The following is a 23,326-nucleotide window of genomic DNA, read 5'->3' on the forward strand; positions in this document are numbered from 1 at the left end:
GGTCTGTAGTTAGCCAATACCTCTGGATCCAGAGTGGGCTTCTTCAGGAGAGGTTTAATAACAGCCACCTTGAAGGAGTGTGGTACGTGGCCTGTTAGCAGAGACACATTGATAATATCTAATAGAGCCGCCAATTAAAGGCAAAACATCTTTAAGCAGCCTCGTCGGGATGGGGTCCAAGAGACAGGTAGACGTGTTAAGTAGAAACCGTTGAAAATAATTGGTCACGGTTGATAGGAGAAAACCTCAAATATACACCAGGGCATACAGCGGTTTCCAAGGCCATTCCACTTGAGGACAGATTGGCACTGGTTATGGGCAAGATTATTAATCTTGTCCTAATAGTTAAAATCTTTTCATTAAAGAAGTTCATAAAGTCATTACCACTAAGGTTTATAGGAATGCTCGGCTCCACAGAGCTGTGACTCTCTGTCAGCCTGGCTACAGTGCTGAAGAGAAACCTGGGGTTGTTTTATTTTTTCTATTATTGATGAGTAATAGGCTGCTCTGGCATTACGGAGGGCCTTCTTATATGTTTTAAGACTATCTCGCCAAACTAAGCGGGATTCTTGAGATTAGTTGAACGCCATATGCGTTCAAGCTTTGACGTTGCTTCAGTTTGCGGGTCTGAGGGTTATACCAGGGAGCAAACCTCCTCTTCCTCACTGTCTTCTTCTTCAGAGGGGCTATCGAGTCCAGTGTCATTCTCAGAGAGCCTATGGCACTGTCAACAAGATGATCAATCTGGGACGGACTAAAGTTAGACCAGGAGTCCTCTGTTATATTGAGACGTGGTATCGAATCAAATACAGAAGGAATCGCTTCTTTAAATTTAGCTACAGCACTATCAGTGATGATATTTGTGCTGGAAAATTTCACTTAGAAACTGTTTAGTTTTACAGATGGTGTAGATTGAAGTTGATTTATAGTATATTAGACATCTCAGATTTCAAGACCCATATATTTTGAGTCGTCAAGTAACTTAAATCAGGAAGTAGAGCAGAACCTTCCACTCATCAAACAGTTGAGAGTTGGATCCCGGCTCCCTCTGTCCTTATGTTGAAGGGTCCTTGAGCAAGACTGAACCCCACATGTGCTCCTGATGGCCGCCATGGCTGCTATTCACCATGTAGGAGTGGTGTGAATAGGTGAATGGGAGGCAAAGTATAGAAGTGGAAAGTGATTTGTGATACCAGGTTAAAAAGCATAATGGTTTGCAGTTAATTCAGCATATTACAAATATGTATTTGCTTGTAGCAGTAGGCATGTAACATAACATGTAACAATGTTGTATGACAACATGTTTATCAAATGTTTGCAAATATTTATTCAGTTTTTCTCTCTGTTTCCAGTGTCAAGATCAGCATCTCATTCATGATGATGTGCAAATAAACAGACTATAAGTCATTTTGGTATTAATAAAAAACACATTTTATTTACATAAATTACAAGAAAGCACAAACTGTTTCACCAAAGTCTACATTAAAAACGTCTTGTATATATTACATTTAACAGATTTACTATGATTTACTTTATTGTTGCATGTAGAATCTTCAATAAAAACGAGGGCTATATGCGACTTTATTGGCATCTCATTTCAAATTGCTACGAGTCAAAGAACAAAATTAAATAATTGGGACATTGTACTCACAGCACTTGGAGGACAACAAAGTCAGGACTATCGTCTGTATGACCTCTTTAATATCTGAGACACCTGATTCAGGACTAATGATTATATAACTCTGTTTACGATGCTTGGCCAAGGAACTCAGCTGATGTTCACAAGGAGGACGTTGTGGAGTCCACCACCTCTCGTCCGTTACACACTGTTGGAACAACATTGGAGGCTGATGCTGCAAAACGTTAAAAAAAAGAAGTAATTTTCTATAAAACAAAAAATATAGCTCCACAATATAACATATTACACATGCCCCTGCCAATCCCTTCTCAGTGAGCTACTGCTTACAGATGGAACAGTTTTATGATGCAATTGTCCGTAGGTGTGAGTGTGAGTGTGAATTGTTGTCTGTCTATATGAGCAGACTGGCGACCTGTCCAGGGTATATGTGTGTGTGTATATATATATATATATATATATAGAACTCCGCCTTCGCCCAACAACAGGTGGGATTGGATCCAGACCCCCCCCCCCCCCCCCGACTCTAAATTAGATAAGCGGTTTGGATAATGAATGGATAGATATAAGTAATGAATTATATAAAATTAAGGGATTTAGTAGTTTGGTGTGTTCACATCATTATTCTGCAGCATTGGGTTGGACTTTTGTTTTGATTTATAGAATTAACAGAAACATTCTGTATTTTATCTGGTGTACATTTCCCATCTGTCTGTTTAATGGAACAAAAGAGGCAAGGACACACGGTTCATCCTCTCTGCTTTGCCTGATCTGAACCATGCATGATTTCTAAAAAGGTACAGAGAATACAACGGCTCGTTTGACAGGAATATGGCAGAAATACTGAAGAAGTGTAAATAACGATAATAACGTCATATTTCAGTTTAGTTTGGAGTAATGTGTTGCTGTTTTTGGCAATGAGCTTAGCAATAGCTGCAACAACGCCGTCGTGCATCAGTCGGTACCTTGAGAGAAACTGGAGGCGGGGCCAGTGGTGACGCTGATGCGGGTGGTGGCCACTCGGAGAGTGCAGACATTCTTCTGCGGCTGGAACAAGATGATGTGGACCTTGGGAGCGAAGAGGCAGCCCAACACCACCGACCCACTCAGACTGACAGAGATGCACATGGTGGTTGTTTGCACCTGGGAAACGAAAGAGAGATGAGAATTTCCCAGATATTACTCAGTGATACTCTGAAATGTCTGTTTGCTTTTATGTCACAGAAAAGTACTCACACATATTTAGTTTGGCAAAAGTATGAAGCACCTCATAATTTCACACTAGTGCCAGTATTAATGTACAAGCACAGCTCGAGAATTAACATTGATATTGTCATCGATATTTCTTTGGTTATCTCAAGTGTTTGTTTCCCCATAAAGCAAATCAGGCTCTGGCAAGGGCAAGGTTCAAAACAACCAGAACGTTAAACCAGAAATGAACTTTACTGGTTTCATACACACATTGGGATCATGTTGAGGGCCATTTTGTTGTACAAAAAATATTAATTTGTATTAGTAAGGGGCTCAGTATTCAGAAAAGAAATGACTAAGACATCTGTGTATTTCAGAATAAAAGCCAGGTGCAACAGAAGGGGAAGGAGCGGACTGCTGGAATTACAAAAGAGAGGTGTTGAACGATCTTCTTCTTTTCCTGTCAATCAACTGCTTAACATTCCCTCCTTTATCCGCTCACTCGCCCACATCTTGCCATGTGTCACTGGTCTGCTTTTTTATTTCCAATCTCAGCACAGCTTGCTTTCTTTTTTTCTTGGATAACAGGAAACTGAGCAGCATCATGTGGCGTGTAGCAGGTGCATCCTATTTTCACCAGGCACAGCAGGTGTCTATTTTCACCCTGAATCCTAATGTTAGTATTACAATAATGTGGGCACCAAGTATTGCACTGTGCTCACTGTACAAACACCCTTTAGTTTAGGCAGGCATGTAGGTGACACAAAGTCAGTTTATCAAATTTGTTTTTGAAGAATATTGTTTCATTATCTTATATACATGTTTTGCAGTTGCTTACTCTTTTACACATACATCATTACTAGTTACTGTAACCTACAATTGATAATACATTATATGAAGAAAGGGACTAACTGATATCTATAAATAATTATTAAATATGTATATAATTGATCAACATAGTAGTCACTGAAAGTACACATGCAACAACCCCATTCCTGGATGTATCTATGTACCTTGACATGTATTGGAGGTTGTCATGTGCAATTAATTCAACTTTAAAATCCACCTCATGTCACCTCTGACATACAGTACACACACTGATACGCTCAGGTCCTGGGTTGAGATGTACATATTCTCAAAACAACAATTAACACTTTTTCTTTACTGTCTACCTGACCTGTATATTAGATACGCAGAATAATGGTAATATACAAAGGAAACGGGACAGTTTAGACTTGATAAGCTAAGCATCATACTCCTCTACTTAATTCAGAAATAGTTTTGAATGAAAAAAGGGGACAGTACTGCAAAGGAGTGTCCTGTTAAGTGGTTTTAATAATTCACAGGATGTTGCTTTGGAAGAGCAGAGGACAAGGAATCTGCCTTTGCAGTAATATTTCTCGAGATGTCATCTGCTCGACTGTGGTGAACAAGATGCAGAGCATAGCTTCTGTGGTTTCTGCCTGTTCCTGTTCACTATTTGGTTTTGTTGTACCTTTGAATGTATTACTTTATTTAGCGAATGCAGCACTGTTGCTTCAGATATAGATAATATCTGCGGTTTTCAGGTAGCTTTATTCCTCCAGAGAACCTCACAGTGGCGATGAGATGCCTCCTTTTATTAAGCTTTGTGCTGTACCTATATTGAAAAGCTTTATCTGACAGCTACAAGCAGGCCTTGGTAGGTTGACATGGAAGTCGAATTGATAAAACCCACAAGTCATTCACTGATTGAAAGAAGAGTGGGATTTGTTGATATTTCACAAGTATAATGATGTTAATGAGCATATGTATTGTAAAAAGAAAAAAACTTGTTCCCACTGTTTCATAAACTGGTCTAGATTATGTACCGCAGGAATTGTATTTCCTAATATTTCACTAATGCTACATTGCTAGATCTATTCCTGTATATTCTATATAGAGGGATCTTTTGGTTTAACGCCTTTGTTTAACACCATGAGAGATACTCGCACTATGTTGAATATACGTAAAACAAAAAAAAGAAATACTCAATCTTAGTCTGAAGGAGATTGAAAATTAAAGAAAAGGTTGCTGTCTTTACAACCGCTGCCTGCCACATTAACAGATCTGTAGCACGTCTCACGCCGCTACCCGTGGGTTTCCCCCAAAAGCTCCAAGGATTAGCCAGGCACCACGAGGTTTCGTTGAACGACATATTTTAGTTGTCAGCACACAACGCACAGCAGACCGCAACACTGCGCCTCTGCTCACTCCTCCCTGCTCCACCCTCAACTGGGAGCTTCACGAGGGCGGCCTCGGCTGCTGACTGATTGCCAATCACCAGCAGCCGAGGCCAAATTAGAGACAGCTGCCACAAGATCGATATGTTAATGTGGCAGACAGTGGTTGTAAAGGCAATGCTTTTCTGTATTTTAGTACCGTCTGTACGCCTTCAGTGTTTTCGTACGAGGGCTGTGTGTTTAATCACTTGTGTTTACTGCTGAGATGAGATGACCAGTGATGGCATGTGAGGCGAGCCCTCGCCCTCAAGGTGCATAGAACATCTTCAATATATCATATGTTAATCAAATATGTTATTCATGGCTCTGTAGTATTTAGTTTACTTTAACATTTCATGACAGACCACGATCAAATCCATATTTGTCATTCAGCTGGAGAATTGCATCAGAAGAGGTGTAAAACTAGTAGAACACCAGCAATATGTCTCTCACGGTGAAAAACTAGAGACACTGTGCCAAATCAGTTGCTCCAGTAATTATTTATCGGTCAAAGGGGAGCTCTGCATCTAACTGATGAGGCCGTGCTGGCTGTGAATTGCTCTGGTTGCCTAGAGGGCCCGGAGGAAGGGTTCCTCTGAGCCTCACTGGAGTCCCAGGACAGAGGGCACAGCTGGGACTCTCATCCCAGTCGTTCACACTCCATTCCACACAGCTACGCACGGGGACACACGGACGTTCAGGCCTCATGGTCTTAAGTTCCTGTACCATGTTTCTGCAGAGGCAGATATGTCAGGGGATTTCTCTTCCTATCTCTCCCTTCTGCTTCTCTCGATGCTCACGCTGCTGAGATCCCAGAGGAATAAAAGCCCACGACTCACGCCACCCTTTTCTCTGAGGTTCCATCAATTCAATAGTCAGTAAATTACGGTGTCTACTGCTCACCATCAGAATTCATTCAGCACACATCTATCTATCTATCTATCTTTCCATCCATCTATCTATCTATCTATCGATCTATATATATATATCGTTTTTATTCCAAAGTAAGTCAGTGTGGATTGGTACTGGGGGAGATTGACCTTTACATGTATGAGAGGCATTGCTGTAGGTGGAGTAGTATCAAATTTAAGTTTAGTTGCAGAAATGCTAGGAATGAAGAGATACAATGACTTCCTAAGAAAGAGCAGCTCTGTCTTCCCTCCATTTCACTTGTGAATTGTAACCAAAGTTTGACTGTTTATGTGTCTTTGTTCCTAGAAAACTGAGAATACGTGTTGTCAAAACACTGCATAAATTATACCACCACTAGAGCTCGGTTGTTGTTGTGGAATACGACATTTGGCAGGCTGTTACACTTCTCCATGACTTGAGCATCCATATTTTATAATTGACTCACTTCATTCATATTTCCACTTTAAAGGTGAAATAAGGCTGTTCTAGTTGCTATCTGGAAAGCACCTGTCAATTTTTGCTTCTGAAGTACAATGCAGTAGTAGAGAATATATATTTTTAAGAGCCATGGGCAACACAGACGGCTGACTGCTGAATAAATATGAGCTGACAGTTTGTGATTTTACGGATATAAGATCAAATTCAACACCGAAAGAAGTCATTATCTGCAAGAATATAGTCTGCTCAGATTGAGAACCTAAAGCTATCTGAACAAAATATGTTGTACAAATCCCTAAAACATGTCTTTCAGCTCAAATTTTGGAAAGAACAAATTAACATTTGATTGATATGAGAAACATGTGATTATTATGTGCTCATTCATGAAACAGTTATAACTTAACTCACCCTGTAGTCACTGGCAGTAACGTAGAAAATAGGCTGGAAAGCCAGCCAGATGATGCAGGTGGTGTACATGGTGAACCCGATGAACTTGGCCTCGTTGAAATTCTCAGGGCATTTGCGGGTCTTGAATGCGTAGACGGTGCAGAGGATAATGAGGATGCAGTTGTAGGTGAGTGACATGAGCATGCTGGAGTCCCTGCTGCTGCACTTGAGGGTGACCACGTCTCTCCTCTCCGGGCTCACTTCCTTTCTCGCCCCTGGGGTCTCCACCAGCAACCAGACCACCACCACCACCAATTGGCAGGAGATCAGAGCACCACAGATGGCAACCTGGGAGGCGGGGCTGATGAAGCGCGGCCGCTGGGCTCCATCGTTCGCCCCGCTGAAGATTCGAGCGATGCGATTGGTCTTGGTTAGGAGGGCTGAGTAGCACACAGCAAATGAGGTGCCTAAGCTTAGCCGACGCAGTGTACAAACGGCCGTAGACGGTTTGGCAATGTAGACGAAGGTCATGCTATAACACATCAACACTCCCAGCAATAGGATGTAGGAGAGCTCACGGCCACTGGCCTTCACCACGGGTGTCTCATTGTGTTTAAGGAAGAGGCCAATGACAAAGAGCGTACACATCATCCCGAGAAAGGAAATGGTGACGGGTCCAATGGCCCAGGCATCTTCCCAGTGGATGTACTGCTCAGGCAGATCATAACAGCCTGTCAGGTTGGCCAGGGGCCACTGTGCAAAGCTGCAGTTAGCACAGGTGAACTCATTCTGCAAATACTGGTGGGGCTGACACGGGATACAGATCCAGCAGCACACATCTCCAGGCTGCATACTCTTCACCTCATTCTTCCTGCAGGGGTCACTACATTGGGAGGTTGGGGGAACCTGCCCGGCCCAGGGGATCATGGTGGTGTTCAGGGTCAAGCTTTGAGCCCAGTAGCCAACACTACGGTAGACATAACGGCCATCTTCTTTGTGGTAGTGGAAAATATTGTAACGGCCAAGGCTGTCCCCGAAGGCATCAAAGCGGACTACATTCTCTGTGTCTGGTGGACGAAACGGTGCTGGATGTGAAGAGAAAACAAACTGTCAAAACGAAAGCAGAAATACCTACAATTGTTAATTTTTGATCATTGAAATAGAATCGGATTAGAACAGACATTAAAATATTTTACGTAGTTATTTGACTCATTTAATGGAGAAAGGTGATTGCTGTTTACACACATACGTTTGGCCATAACGTTTTGTTGCAGTTCGTTGGGAAGAGAGCAGACGCAGCTCCAGTGAAGGATGGAGCTACGAGGGTTACAGAGAGTTTAGCAGAGGTACCGACGGACCCAGCTGACCACTAACCAGCGCTGTTATGCTAATTCCCTGAAACCAGTGTAGCATTAAAGAAGGGCGGAATTAGCACACTCTGCTTTATTGCCTGATTTAGTCTAAATAGGCGTTTGAGACCATATAATCATGTTTACCATGGTCATGAGTGAGAAGTAGAATAATTTTCTCATAGACTTTTATTCAATTATACTTATTTTAGTAGTTAGTAGCTCCCTTATGGTTGGTCGAAAAAAAGTTTAAGGCACGTCTGCATTGGCTTTCCTTTTCAGACCTGAATGTTGCTGCCTGGTTGTAATGTCAAGTGTACACATAAAAAAGCACAATACATAATATTTCATATGTTATTATATATGATAATAATACAGTCATTACATTATGTCCTATTTTATTATGTATCTCAGCTGACATTTCATCTGTCCTTAAAATCGGGGCTGAAATAAATCACCGTTTTCATAATTTTCACCATATGTTATTTAATGGAAATAGTCTTTGTTTAGAAATAAATGTGCAATCCCTGTTTACGATATAGTGTCAAAAGGGCTGCAACTAACAATTATTTTAATTATTGCTTAATGTACTGATCACTTTCTCAATGGATTGATTGATAATGTTGTGCACAAAACTTCAGAGAACAGAGAAAAATGTCCATGATAATTTTTCACAACCCAAAGTGACATTCAAATGTATACTATAATAAGTGGAAAAAAATAAATATATAAAATCTTGAATTTTGGAGAAGCAATGTTCCTACCATTTTTAGTTTAAAGAATGACGAGAACAATATTCAATTATTCAAATATTGAGTTGCTATATTTTTTGGGGGCAATCAACTAATTGTGTAATTGAGCTTTACTAATATTTGCACTATTTAATTGTAAAATAATTAAAAAGGATACATTCAACAGCCACTAAGTTATATATTATACAATATTATACAATGTAATCAATATATAATCTCTCATGAGTCGTTAGTGGTCCACATTCCGTGTGTTTTTGCTTTAGAGTCTTGTAATGCCTGCAGCAGGGACTGACTCGTTTTAGGCCTCCTTTCTAATTTTAAGTCTGTGGATAGAAAAATCCATGTTTTTATTTCACATATTGGGGAGTACAGACCAGTCTGGTCGACCTCTATCTCCCATCAATGAAATTGTCATTTATTGCCATAAATAAAACATTCTAAAATAAAAAGGAGTGTATTGTTGAGTCTGTCATATATGATGCGTAATTGTGTTGATGCAAATACTGGTATATGTTTTATTTTGCAGTTTTGTGGAGACAAGCAGAAAACAAGTAATGCTTGCGTGAATTTTATCTGCAGCGTTCATATTGAAGAGCTCTCTTTGTAGTTACACATAGATCCACGAGAAAATGATCTTGCAAGCAAAACACTCAGGAAACTGTTTCATCTTTGCTAATTAAATTATAACATAGCTTATCTGCAGCTGCTGTGTACAAACATGTATCATTAATATTTTATATGAATTCGTGCAATTAATTTGAATTAAAACAACCTGATTTATTAGCATGAGTTGGCCTACACTTAAACTATACTATGTTTAGGCTGTATGCAGATTACAGAAGAAAAACAACAACAAAACATGAACAATGATGCTAAACTACACTATAAAAATACTATAGTTCATTAAGATTTTACTCACCCTCAAACTTGACCTTGAGAATGTAGTCCCTGTAAAACTTTCTGCCATTGCCAGGTTTAAGAGCCTCACACACGCTGGTGGAGTTGGGGCATAGCGCCTGCCTCATGTTATGTAATGCAGCAGCCATTGCATAGACAGCATTCACGACGAACATGATCTTGGATTCTGGCTGAAACGGAACCTCGCGCAGTGAGTGCTTCCCACAGCCCAGATCATGGAGGCTACATTGGAACTGGTTTTCCCAATACTCTTTGAACCAGGGATTCCTGGTGTTGTTGTACGGGTGCAGGGCAGTGAAGTAGTCATTGAACTGGGGGATGGGATAGGAAGCCAGTTCGATGGTGAACGCCCCGTCGGCCACCGCCTCACTGCCTCTCACCACACTCTCCTGCGCTCCCCAACCGTCACTGGCCACCCAGGTGAAGGAGACATTCATGCGGTTGGCTGCCACCAGCAGCTCGCGGGCGTCTTCGCTGCGTGTGAAGAGGATGACCACCTTGGCGTTGGACTTCTGCTGCAGGGAGCGGATCACGTTCTCGTAACTCCAGCGGCTCATGGAGCGGCTCACCTTGGCGGAAGTGGCAATACAGATCTGGCGGGCCCGGGCCTCCTGCTGGAAGGAGTCAATGCCAGTCTCCCCGTAGTCCCCTTCTGATGCCACCGTCGATACGTACGTCCAGTTGAAGTACCGCAGGATCTCTGCCATGGCCTTGGCCTGGTAGAAGTCAGGGGGAACGGTGCGGGCAAAGTAGTCATAGCGGGTCTTGTCGCTGAGTTTGGCACTGGTAGAGGCATAGCTGATCTGAGGGATCTGGAAGAGTCGCAACAGATTGGCCACCTGGAATAAGCGAAAGACACAATGATGATGTTTGAATCTGTCCTCACACAATATCAATAAACTATCAAAGGTGCTGTAAGTATGTATATGCATACTGTTGAAAAATGGCCACAGAAAACATACACCTGCCTACTGTGGAATTATTTTAATTGCTTATTATGATATACATCAATCCTGTGGGGTCGGGGGTCATTTTCTCGATTTTACTCAATTTCTTAATTTCACCTTTTAAAGGCACTTGCATATGACACATCATCCCACTATATAATTAGGCACAATTGTCCAAAGGCACAAGTGTAAACAGATAATATGGCCCTAAAGCTGTTTTTTAAAATTTGTATTCTTCATATCTCTTGTGAAAACATTCCTTTACTCATGTGGACGATCTGGCGTTTGAAATTGGTTTACCAAAAAGGTCTTGGCTTCACAAAAGCAGTGATATGCATATGAAAAAATGTGTAGATACATGTAAATAAATGTCAAAAATGTGGGTATTATCGTTTTTTAAGAAGACATGATGTAGTCTGTCACACTATTCACCAAAATGATAAAAATGAGAGTGAGAAATGACTTCACACTGCAAATAAAGCTTCACGGGGTGTGTGCAAATGAAAAATGACCATTGGAATTTTTTCCCCCAAATAAATATGTATTATACATTAAACATATTTTTTTTAAATTGTACGTGCCGGCGTGTCGGTGGACCCCAGAAGGTTAATAAAAAATTAACAAATTCTCCTGCAGATGCAATTCGTCTCACCCGATTCAGCCTCCATCTTCTTCACTGGATCCCTGCTGTGTTTTCTCCTGCTAACTGAATGAGGGATTCTGCATTGAACAATTATTGTTTACTCCAATTTTTTGATGAACTGTAATGCTGACAGCAAAAGAAAGTGTATGGACCGAGTTAATACAATGTAATGTTGTACGAAAAACACATTTTCTTTAGAGAGGAGAGGGAAGTGGCAGGGAGTCAGCGAGGAGTTGAGGGCAGGGATTTGGAAGTGAGAGGAAGTCAAAGGATCAAAGAATCTTGAAACTTTGCGTTTTCTGTGTAATCGGCTTTGTCAGTGTCATGACACCGCGCACAGTGTGCAGTAGCAGATGTTGCTTCAGGCATTTCAGTGGACGCCTGAGGGTGAGCTGGTCTGATCACTCAAAAAGCCAACCTAAATGTGGTTGCCTTTAATGTCAGTTCTCACACCAGCAGATATTCGTGGCCCAGCATCTTGAATGCTAATGAATCATTTCTGAGAAAATAAAAAGGGAATTTCACATTCAAATGCATCCACTCTGAGTTTAATTCATCAGTCTTATATTTTCTCATATATTCTGGGGAATCTTAAAAAGGCTTCCTCATATTTTCTGGATTAATTCCTGGAACTTAGATATAAGTTTAAGACGATATAATTATACCTGTATGATGTATGGTGCATAGTGTGTCTCAATGGTGGTATGGTGTGATTCATTATACATATATGATGTACTTTTTGGGGGTGTATTCAATTTATTAGCAGACTTTCAAACACTTTGGGGCACAACAAAACAAACTTTCCTTTTCTGAAGTAACAAAAACCCAGGTGTATTGTCAGAAACACCCCTAAATTACTTGATTTGAAGGGAGTGGTATCTAACAACGAACATTATTCAAATACAAACTAAATACACCTGAACAGACAGGTCAAGTCAAACAGGTGAAACCGACACTTCATTAATTCGTAGTATCTTCGCTGAAGAAGAGGGCAGTACACTGAGACATCACAATAAAGCTGGTGTGATGGGCCTTGATGGATATTAATCATGCAATCTTTTTTATTCTGTCGCATCAGAGAGATGAACACTAAATGAGTCGATGACAGTGATTTCTGGACCACTAGATTCATTGGAGTTATTCAGAGAGAACTTTTCACCGAAAAATTAAATGCAACTCCACAATGAAACGCGACTGGACTCGATCTTTACCACCCAAACGATGTCATACCAACAACATGTTTAATGAAATAACCAGTTCAACATAAGAGATATGGCTTACTTGCCTGTGGCGTAGCAACTGAAAGTCGAAATGGAAATCTACATTGTTGAAACACACGAGTGAGCATTTCATATCAGTTTAAAGATTGCCTTCCCCTGAGATTTCAGCTAAAGAATCCCTAAAAATGCAGCCGGGCTAGTAATCACATTTCTACATTAAAAATGGCCTCTTTTCTGAAACCTACTTGACAGCTTCAACATGTGGTGAAACAGCTGGCCACAGCAAACGCACTCTCTTAGGAATAATTCAGAATGTGATCTAAAGTAGCAAGTGACACATACATATAATATAATAATAATGTTCACGTCACTCGCCAGGCCAGTCCAAGTCTTGGACTTATTGTGTGAACTTTGAGTGAACTGACCTCGTCTTTGCTATTCAACCCCCACAAATAAATCACACAACAAAGCATTTTACAACTCTCACTGGATACTTTAATAGAATAATGGATGAGAAAAAATGGTAAAAATAGAAATCCCTGAACATTGAATTAATTATATCATCATGTAATTCTCAAATATTGCACCAAATGTTTTATTTAATTTCTCAGCTGCCTTCAATTTATGTTCAGAAAATATAAAGTATTATAATTTAGGAGCTTTGCAGAGATAGGATAAAAGTTATCAAGTCAGAGTTAAACACAGTTAATGAGAGATGCCTTTCCATTTTAACAATACATACTCTGTTGCACGCATTCAATCAATTACTTAATTAAAAGTACAACAGTATCATCAAAATATGCTTGAATCACCATATTCGTGATGCAGAATGGCCCATTTCAGAATAATATATATTACATTATTGGATAATAATTATGGATCATGTATAGCTTGTATACATACTTTGGTTTAATAATCTGAATCTGCAGACTTAATTTACATCTAGTGGAGTAAAACTCAGATGTAGAGGAGAAGAAGTATGTTAGTAAGTAAGTGACATTACATGGAAAAACTCAAGTAAAGCTCCCTCAATATTTTAATTAAGTACAGTACTTTAATAATTGCTCTTACTTATATTCCACACCTGGAAACCGGCTTTTGGAATATCATCTTAAAAGATGGTTTCAAACAGATCTGGGAGAGATCATTTAAAGCCTGATCTACTTTAACGGATGATTCATTAGATGCTGACGAAACAGTGAAAAGTTTTTAAAAAGTTAACACAAATTCATGAAATTGCTGTGGTTGACATTTTGTTTACTTTAAGGAGGGCAGACACGTGGTTGCCATTGTTTTAACACAAAGGCACATTGGAAATGCTGAGAGCGCTCCTGGAGGGACGATACAAGAGGTTCTGGAGGGATTGAATCCAGGCCAGGAGACTACATGTGATTCTTGAGCTGAAGGATTTAAACATCTCAGAGCGTTAAATCTTTCTTGACAAAGAAGGCACAGAACACTGTACTGCAGGTAAACATATCGACAGATGTACATGTGAGTTTAGGTCCTTAGAATTATTCAAAGGAGAAGGACTAGACAACAGGAATTGCCTGGCAAAGTGGCGTTTATACTTTGATTTCTTTCAACACAGGTACAAAAGTTTTTTTTTTTTAAAGAGCACATTTGGGCTGAAATTGGGCTGTGCTCGCAGTAGTAAATGAAATAAATATTTCACTTCAGATTATTAAAGGAAGCTGAATTCCAATTTAGTAATCCATTTAGAAGTGGTTTATAGAGGTTATAAATGCCAGAAATGTCACCAATACAATGAGCTTATTGGAAATCATTCTGATGCGCACATGGCTTATATGAAAAGCCAAGACCCTGCCACCTGTGACTGACACATTGTGAGTGTAGATACAACTAGTAGAATACAGGAGGCAGATATTAAGACATGGATTCAATGACCAAAACCGTGATCATGTTCTTCTTTTCCCTCACTCATGATCATATATGATCTATGATATTTTCATAGGCATCCTTCCACCATGGCAAACAATAGCTTGCCATGGTGGAAGGATGCACCTTTACCCAGGGACCCCCTGTTAAAGTTACAACTGTATAAGTATCCTCACTGAAGAATCTCAACTGTAACGGGTTCAAAGGAACACAAAAGTCTTGGAGCTTAAGAAAATAATATTAAGAAGAGCTTGAGGAATAAATCATATGACACCAGAAAAACTGAGCCAAAAGAGGGAGAGGTGTGCAATGCTTTAGTTTAGGGCTTCTGTGGCAAGTTTATCTCCTGCAAATATTGGTATCGTGTGTTCTGCCTACAGCTGCATGTTTTAAGGAGACTGTGAGAATATGTGTTTTGATTTGCAAATTCATTGCAACAGAAATCAGTTTGTGTGCACAGCAAGTAGTCAAACTTGTAGACAGACCTGCATGTGCGTCATTGTCTCTGCTGTTACTCTGCGGTGAATGAATTCCATTCCATTCAATTCAGTTTATTTTATATAGTCCAATATCACAAATTACCTATTTTGCTCAGAGGGCTTGACAATCTGTACACATACGACATCCCTGTCCCTGGACCTCACATCGGATCAGGAAAAACTCCCAAGAAATAGAAAAAAACCTTTTATGGGGAAAAAAATCATTCTGCATCAGGCAGCACCTTATTTAATGAAGAACATTAAGAAGTGGACTAGTGTGGCTTTGGCCTGGAGGGTCTGTTACTGAGCAGATTACTGTGAAAGTGGTTTCCTTTCAAGCAATGAGAGCATTCAGGACCTGGTGGCTGCCTTTGACACCAAAACACCGAGTAACAGGATGTTCTTTTCTGCTGTGGTATGCTGTTTTTCATACATATACCCCCAAGGCACCAGCCAACACATTTGGCCAATTGCCCATGTGAAATGTCAAATTACAGTTGTATAACACCACATGGAAGCTATTTATAAGTGGCAAAAATGTGATAAAAGTCCATACATTTTTATATCTCAAGATAATTACCAACACAGGGTTTTAGTTATAGAAATATGTTGCTTTTAAGAATGCCACCGGTTAAATAGAAATACACTGTTAAATGATAAGATGTATTCAGAGAAACAAATGTATTATGGAATTTGAGGCATAGTTGTGAGGCATAGTCAATGAACAGAGCTAGAGATATGAAGGAGCACAGAAAGTAAGAGAGTGTCCTGGTTCAGGAAATAGCAGGCCTACTTTCTTGGATTGTCCTTGTTTTGTCGACATGAAAAGCCCATCTGCTCTTCCCAGAAGTCTCAGTGCGCTTCCACGGCACCAACACTGTATTCCCGGAGCAGCAGTCCTTAGCTACACTCAGTACCACACATGCAGCGCCCGGAAACTCACATGCAAACACTTCCATGAACAGCGGACATGCACATGCATGTACATAGAGCGCATGCACAGTGAATGCTGTCTATGCATTGGATCATTATACGTTTATTTCTTCTGATTTAGTTGCTTGGCAACAGCTTTAACATACCTAAAGCAAGGTTGTTTTTTATCAGGTCCTGCTGGATATTGTGAATCTCCTTTATGCTGCAGTCGTCTTTCAAAGTCCCAAGATTAATGCAACCATTCAGTGTATATCACATTTTAGAGAATTAATACGCTTCCATTCATTTATAATGTTAGTAAATCAGCATTGACTGGTGCCTGCATCCATTAATTTGAGGTATTTCTCTGTTACTGTGTACTGTCTATCATGTCTTTATAATCAATCCTCTTCTGTCAAACAAACATCACAGAGTTCAGTGCGATCCATCAAGACACTTGTGTAATTTAATCTTAAAGCTTGTTAATAACCTGTTAAACCTGGTAACATGTTTCAGGCCAACTAAAAAGCCACACATGCAATTAATCCAATGGGCTTTAGCTGAATTAACAGCGTGGTGGGTTAACTGCCAAAGCACTGAATAATCCAATAATTTCTTTATTATTTACAAATTTCAGGAACACGTTCTTTACCTTTATCCATAAATAATTTTCACTGCATGGCTTTACTGATACGTTTCATCATTATTGTTCTCTCTGGCATGGCTTTTGTCATGTGTATGTATGTTTACATTCTTTGTATGACTCATGTGTGCTTCAGAGATTGGCACTGTCTACCTACAGATGAAAACAATTCTATAAATAGGGTTGTTGGTGGGGGATAAAACATGTGATTCTTTAGCTTGCTGAAAGGCCATAAATGTACCTTATTATTCTGCTCACAGGATTTAGTCTGCAAATGTCAAGCAATTGTGTTCATATTATAATTGATATCTTAAAATCCCAGGATGCATCCTTGTTTCTGTCGACACCTGTCTCATCGGTATACATGACCACATCTCAGATAGTCAGCTAAAATATTCAAATGTATTCACAAAGGTATCATCATTAAACAATAAGGGCTGTCACTCCTGGAGCCAGGTTTCGATTCTGCACAGCGATTTCTGTGCACTGCTCTGAAAAATCATCGTATTTTTCTTCACAATTGAATCCAGAAATGTCCTCTATCTGTGTTTCATGCCTGAGAATCGTTTTTTCGGGAGTGTTTGAGTTTTTGACATTCCATAGGTGTTCCATGGCGATTATCATGTTTCTCCTGGGGGAAGCTCTCTCACCAGTGAGTCATAGTTAGCAGCACAGCCTGCTGTCGAGGTAACAAAAGTGGAGTCCCTTCCATGTATCCGTTAGAAGCCGGCCCGAGGCGTGATGTTCCTGGACTGTTATTGTGGAATATAATACATCTCTGATTAACCCACGCCATTAGGACAATGAGAAGGAATAAGGCCAACGGTCCCTCTATAAAAACAACTCCATGCATAAAAGTTAACACATGTGATGCACTGACAATGTTTTAAAGACCGTTTATAATCAAAGCTTGATTTCAGTTTGCAGCAATACCACTGAATATCTTGAACTGTAGGTTGACATGCATCTTGTCAGTGCTGCAGCTCTTCACAAATTAATAAAAATGCTGAATGTACTGAACATATCATCACAAGGTCATTTCTCTCGATCGCCTGCTGTTTGGAAAGACCACAGGGGCGATGATCAAGACTAAACATTTGAATCACATGAATATTTCGTCAAGTAGATTCATTTAAACTGTCCAGATGGTAACACAGACTTCACTGTGACTGTTTAAGATGCATCCTTTGATTGTCAAACGGTTTGTGATGACTCACTCAATCTCTTTCCCCCCATGATCATATCTGCCTGCCAATGTCTCAGTGTTTCTGTGAAATATGATCTCTCATTCAATCCGTCTCCATCCTCTGTGTGCTGGCACACCTCTGCCAAACTACAAGAGTCCTGCAGCAACCACAGATGGGGAAGACGGGACTTAGCCTGTGAGAGCGTCATAGAACTTCGCCTCCACACTTAACTCAATCTGTGCCCATGTAACGCCAGCATGGCTCGGCCTGCAGCCAGATCCGCCCCCATATCTGCGATTGTCACACCACAACACCAGCGGCACAGCAACACGCTCTTTTTTTGTGACAGATTTAGATAGCACTCAGCGTTCTCGCTCCGTTCCCAATGTTCAACCATGTCGCCATGGCAATAAGGGTATTTGAACTAACATTGTTAGTTGTCCTGTAAGTGTCTTGCCCCTAGGGTGAGAAACACACATCTGACTAACACAGAAGGGCATGCATGGTACCCTTTCACACAGCCAGGCTGGTTCATTTAAAGGTCTGACTGGCGATAGATTATGCACAAACCAGGCAGAAACAAAGGACAGAAACATTGTGTGGAGACGGTTTCTGCAGAGCAACAACCAGCGGCAACTCAGAAATGTCACAAATTCACATGACCCAAATGCATATCTTAGAATATGCAGATACACCTTGTATTAAAAATGCCTAACTCACATAGCAAATCTGTAAGACATCAAGAAGAATAGATGCGTGGCAAAGTAATTCATTACAACAATTAAAAGTGGTTTTGAAAAAAACAAGTTATAAGCTAATTTACAGTGAAAGAGACTTAGTTGTCTTCAATGATCGGCTGCTCACAAAAGAAGCCAAGAGAAAGATCTCACAACCAAACTGCATTGCAATATAGAAGATTATTTATGGTGAGAAAAGGGAAATATGTCCTGTGGTGCGCTCCTCCAGATGAAGAAGATTCAGTGAGAAGCTAGGGGAGACCTCAGACCTCAGGCTTGTAATAGTACATCCATAAATAACCACAAGACAATGGCACTCTCTGAGGAGCCCCTCTTGCAGGGTTTCACTCAAATTAAAGCTCATTTATCAAATCCTTTATTTCCAAACTGTCCTTTTCACCAGGAATCCCAACAGAGGTCTCTGAATCCTCCCCCTGACATCATTTCCCAGGGGCTCTCTTTAATGTATGTTTGGCTTTGTGTTTTGTCAGCAGGGAGACCAAAACATTTGTTTTACAGAAAACAGAGAGGTTTGCAAAATATTGTAGTATTAAATCTATTTTGATAGGACAGTATAGCATTTAATCATTCAAAAGACATTTTGTTTTCAACACACTGCTTCAAACTTTCTCTCCAGTTACTCAAAAGCAGGGACAAGGTTTTTGAGTACCCACTTTTATGGCAGCAGAAAGACACTGAAGCAGCTATTCACTGTGATTCATTTATTGTTGGCATATCAGTGCTGACATGTCTACTGCTGACAACATTTTTCTACAAATCATGACTAAAAAGTAGGTAAGGATGCCACCGCTCATCCATTGTCCTGAAGTACCCACTTGAAGAGCTGCTAACAAGCTAACTGACAGTGGTTCCTACAGTATCTTTGGGTTATCAATGATCTGAAGCCAATTATTTTATTTGTGGAAGGGCACAGGTGTGTTTCTGTCTTCAAACAAGCCGATATCTGGAGAATGAGGCTACGCATCTCAAGTGAGGTGAGCCATACTCTTCATCCGTGACAGCAGACAGTTTTCTGGCTGACTGACCCAGGATGACATGTTTAACTGAATGCTTTGAGGCATGTCTATGTGTGGGTATTTACCAATCTCAGTTCCATGTGACATACCTTCTCTTTTTCTAAATTGCTTGAAATTACACTGATGTGGTCGCCATATCACAGCTGAACATTTGGAGACCCAATTAGCAGAACCTTCATCGTGTCAGCTGGAGCGAGGCGAAAGGAGCACTGCTGCTGAGAGTAATCATGCTGTCACGAGTCATCCTGTCATCCCTTCTCGAGCACAACACCTGGAGCATGTCTGTTTCTGACAGGATCGCTGCCGAAGTGTGAATTACCGGGAAAGAGAAAGAGATCCTCTAAATTATATCAGCCAAGCACACGGGCCTACAGGTAAACAGATCCTCCTTGCGGAACCGATACTCATTAAGTCCCTGTGTTAACATCTCGCAAGGGGTAATTGCACATGGTACTTAAGTCTAAATGGACAGTTATATAACCATCCATCACAGTCTCGCTCCTGCTTACTGCCTCCTCTCTGTCTCTCTCTCAGGCCTGCAGGAGCTGCTGATAGTTAAGTAAACCTTTTGTAACTGCACTGTGAGCGACTGCGGCTCAGTGGTGAGCAGAGTCGTCCTTCAATTAGAGAATCGGTGGTTCAATCCCCACCTCAGCGAACCCTTGGGCATGGCCCTTAACCCCGAACTTGCTCTTGGAGCTGTGATACGGTCTGTGAATGTTAATTAATCCGAATGGGCAGGTGGCACTTTGCATTGTAGCTCCTCCCATCGGTGTGTGAATGATTTCATGTCGTGCTCCCATAGAAGACGATACAAGTACAGGACCATTTACTGTCTGACATAATTAATGTAGCTTTTTAGCAACTCATTTCATGATCTTAAACAAAGATGATCTAAGTTATTCTATTTCCGATAGACAGCCCACATAAGTTCTTACCTGAATGGAGACATCACTGTAGGAGCCTCCTATGACCCCAGAGATAGCCAGAGGGACGTCATCATGGATGGCATAGGAGCCATCGGGGCACGTGTACTCACTGTCGTCCACTTTAGTGAGGGAGGCCCTGACAAACTCCAGAGACTGCTCCAGAGCGTAGGTGTCCTTAGAGCAAGTGTCCAGTATATGAGCTCCCAGTTTGATCCCAGGCAGGATGCGTTCGTTGTTGTTGATTTCATCTAGTGCCAGCAGCATGGCCTCCAGTCTCTGGATCCCTCTCTGAGAATTGATCTTCCCACAGTCCTCCACTCCCTCACCCTTCTGGTGCACAGGGAACAGGCCGCCAATCATCAAATCTCCTTCCAGTGTGATCTCGCTCTTGGAGTCAGTGTTATAACCTACCACAGGCAACCCCTGGGGAGACTGGGCAAAGAGAGACACACATAGGCACATCAGGCTGAGGTGGGACAGCCAGAATGGTCGGGGCACAGGGCGCACCCCCGACACAGGGGATTTCCCCAATGACATATCCCTGGGCAAAACAAGGTCACCGTCCCGCTTGGGGCTTCTGGTCAGCGTCTAGTTGGCTTTTGATAATGGTGGCTCTGAAGAAAAGAACAGTAAGGCGCAGCAGCACCAGATCTCAAAGCATCAATGTTTTTATTCTGACACAGGCCATTTACAGCATCAGCCCCATCCTCTTCGTCTTCCTCTTTTTCAGAGTTTTTTTTGTAGATTACAGCCTGCAGATCAAACAGAGAGAAAATCAGTCACAGCCTTTGAGGTGGAGTACAATGATCCCTTTGTCTAACACACATTATTTCTGCCAGAGAGTGATCGTCCCGTGGAAATATTTGACATCATCTGCATAAGTGAGTACATATTTATTTATAAAGACAGGTCTTTATTATTAGGCACCACAAGTGCTTCTTCGACACAGCAGGCACAAGCTAATCAACAAGACGAGTTCCCCCTCAGAGCAGAGTGTGTTTCAGCACCTTTCTCCTCCTGTTTCATTGTCTGGCTGACTTCAAGTTACTTCCTTTCTAACGCATTGTACATCTCTTTTATAATCACATGTGCTCATGCTCCTGTACACTGAAAGTCTGCAGAGATAACAGATCATGTCCCCAAGCAATGTTTGTCAAATCACACTCACACAGTCGTACATGATTTATGCACAACAAAAGCAAAACTCAAGATAAAAGGAAACAAAGAAAAAAATTTGTTTCAAGGAAACAAATTTATTTAGTTTCAAACAGATATATCAAGTAATTAATTTGTTTTGCATAGTGCATTAATTTGTTTTGAAGCATTCTTTATTTTTGCGTGATACAACTTTAAAATAATATGAGGATATCTCATTCCCAGCTAAAAACAAAAACATGTAAATAAAACAAATGTGACTCATTCTGAGTCATTTTGGGATGTCAGTGTTATTCGGAAAAAAAGCTACGTCCTTGGATTATAAAGGCATTGTTTGTGTTATTTAACCTAATAAGAATATAGAACTGATAGTGACAGGTCAGAAGTTAGAGTCAGCAGGATGGATTCGCTGGAGCTAGAAGAAAGCTGTTTAATGTCTGCAAGTTACTGCAAAACACAAATGAAACCGGATTGTAATTTAATGAGTCGTGAATCCATTCTGAAGTACTGGCAATTATTTAAAACCACTCCTTCACGTTTGATTACTTTAAGCTCACATAGAACCCCAAAGCTGTTTTTACTAAATGTGTTTATTTATGCTTTCGTTCAAGAAAAGTAATTTGCCTGAAATAGTAAAATTTAGAAACAGGAAAGACTCCAGAGTTTGGGTCCAAACTCGACTGGAGCACACACATTCAAGGAGACAAACATAAATTCGAAAAATCATACAAATTAGAGACGCACATTCTTCTAATATTCCTAGGAAATAATTGAACACTGGCTGGATAAACAGGGAAGGGACGGTAAGTGTAGGTCATATTAGAGTAAAGTATAAGTAAAAGACCTCCTTCACTCAGTGAAGTCATTAGCATCATACATTATATGTGTTTTCTCTTCTCACTCCAATGTCATAAATCTGGCATCAATATTGTGCAGAGCCGCATACCAATCAAATATTACGCCTCACTGATGGAGTTTATGTATGGATTTCAGAAGAAGAGACACAGGGTCTTTGTTCCGTCCTGGTGTCAGTCCCCACACATCCCAGGAGCTTAATTATACAGACGGTTTAGTGTGGGAGAAGTTGAACTGAGTAAATTATTGAGCCCGAAAGATCTGTCACATATCCAACAAATCCATATTCAACAAGTCAAGTATGCTGACAAGCAATAATTAACTGTATTGATGAGAGATTATGAAACCAGAGTAGGCAGATATGATTACTCATATTATTTGTACTGTTCCAAAGTACTGACTTACTTAGTAAGTACTTTGGGGCGGCTGTAGCTCAGTGGGGTAAGAGGGCCGTCCTGCAACCCCAAGCTTGTGGGTTCGATCCCCGCTCTCCCCATTAGTTGCAAGTCGAAGTGTCCTTGAGCAAGGCACTGAACCCCCAGTTGCTTCCCGGGCGCATCACTGCAGCCCACTGCTCCTTAATAACTAAGGATGGGTTAAATGCAGAGAACTAATTTCCCCTTGGGGATTAATAAAAGTGTATATTTATTTGTATTTATAAAACAACGCATCGCTCTCAACAGGAATCAAAATAAAAAATGTTCTCTCTCTCTCTGCCTGTTGTTTCCATGGAAACTTGCCGGTAGGTAGAGAGGGTGAAGAGGAAGTGGAAGACAAACCAGGGCAAGTGGGCCAGTCTGACCATGCATGGTTCTGGTTCTGTGGGAAAACTAGGAAACCTGCACTATGAACTGTCCTGT

The 23,326-nt window shown here is 40.8% G+C and overlaps 1 protein-coding gene across 1 annotated transcript; it reads right to left on the minus strand.

Annotated features, from left to right (window-relative positions):
• Window positions 1-1,518: 1,518 nt before the first annotated feature.
• Window positions 1,519-20,993, minus strand: grm2a (glutamate receptor, metabotropic 2a). The gene is made up of 5 exons (XM_056437714.1): window positions 20,466-20,993; window positions 9,825-10,662; window positions 6,826-7,889; window positions 2,602-2,779; window positions 1,519-1,853 (listed from the first exon to the last, which is right to left on the minus strand). The coding sequence occupies exons 1-5, from the start codon at window positions 20,991-20,993 to the stop codon at window positions 1,780-1,782; spliced, it is 2,682 nt and encodes an 893-aa protein (XP_056293689.1). The 3' UTR covers window positions 1,519-1,779.
• Between the last annotated feature and the right edge of the window lie 2,333 nt (window positions 20,994-23,326).

The sequence above is a fragment of the Pseudoliparis swirei genome, chromosome 18 (genome assembly GCF_029220125.1).
Source record: "Pseudoliparis swirei isolate HS2019 ecotype Mariana Trench chromosome 18, NWPU_hadal_v1, whole genome shotgun sequence".
Taxonomy (NCBI): domain Eukaryota; kingdom Metazoa; phylum Chordata; class Actinopteri; order Perciformes; family Liparidae; genus Pseudoliparis; species Pseudoliparis swirei.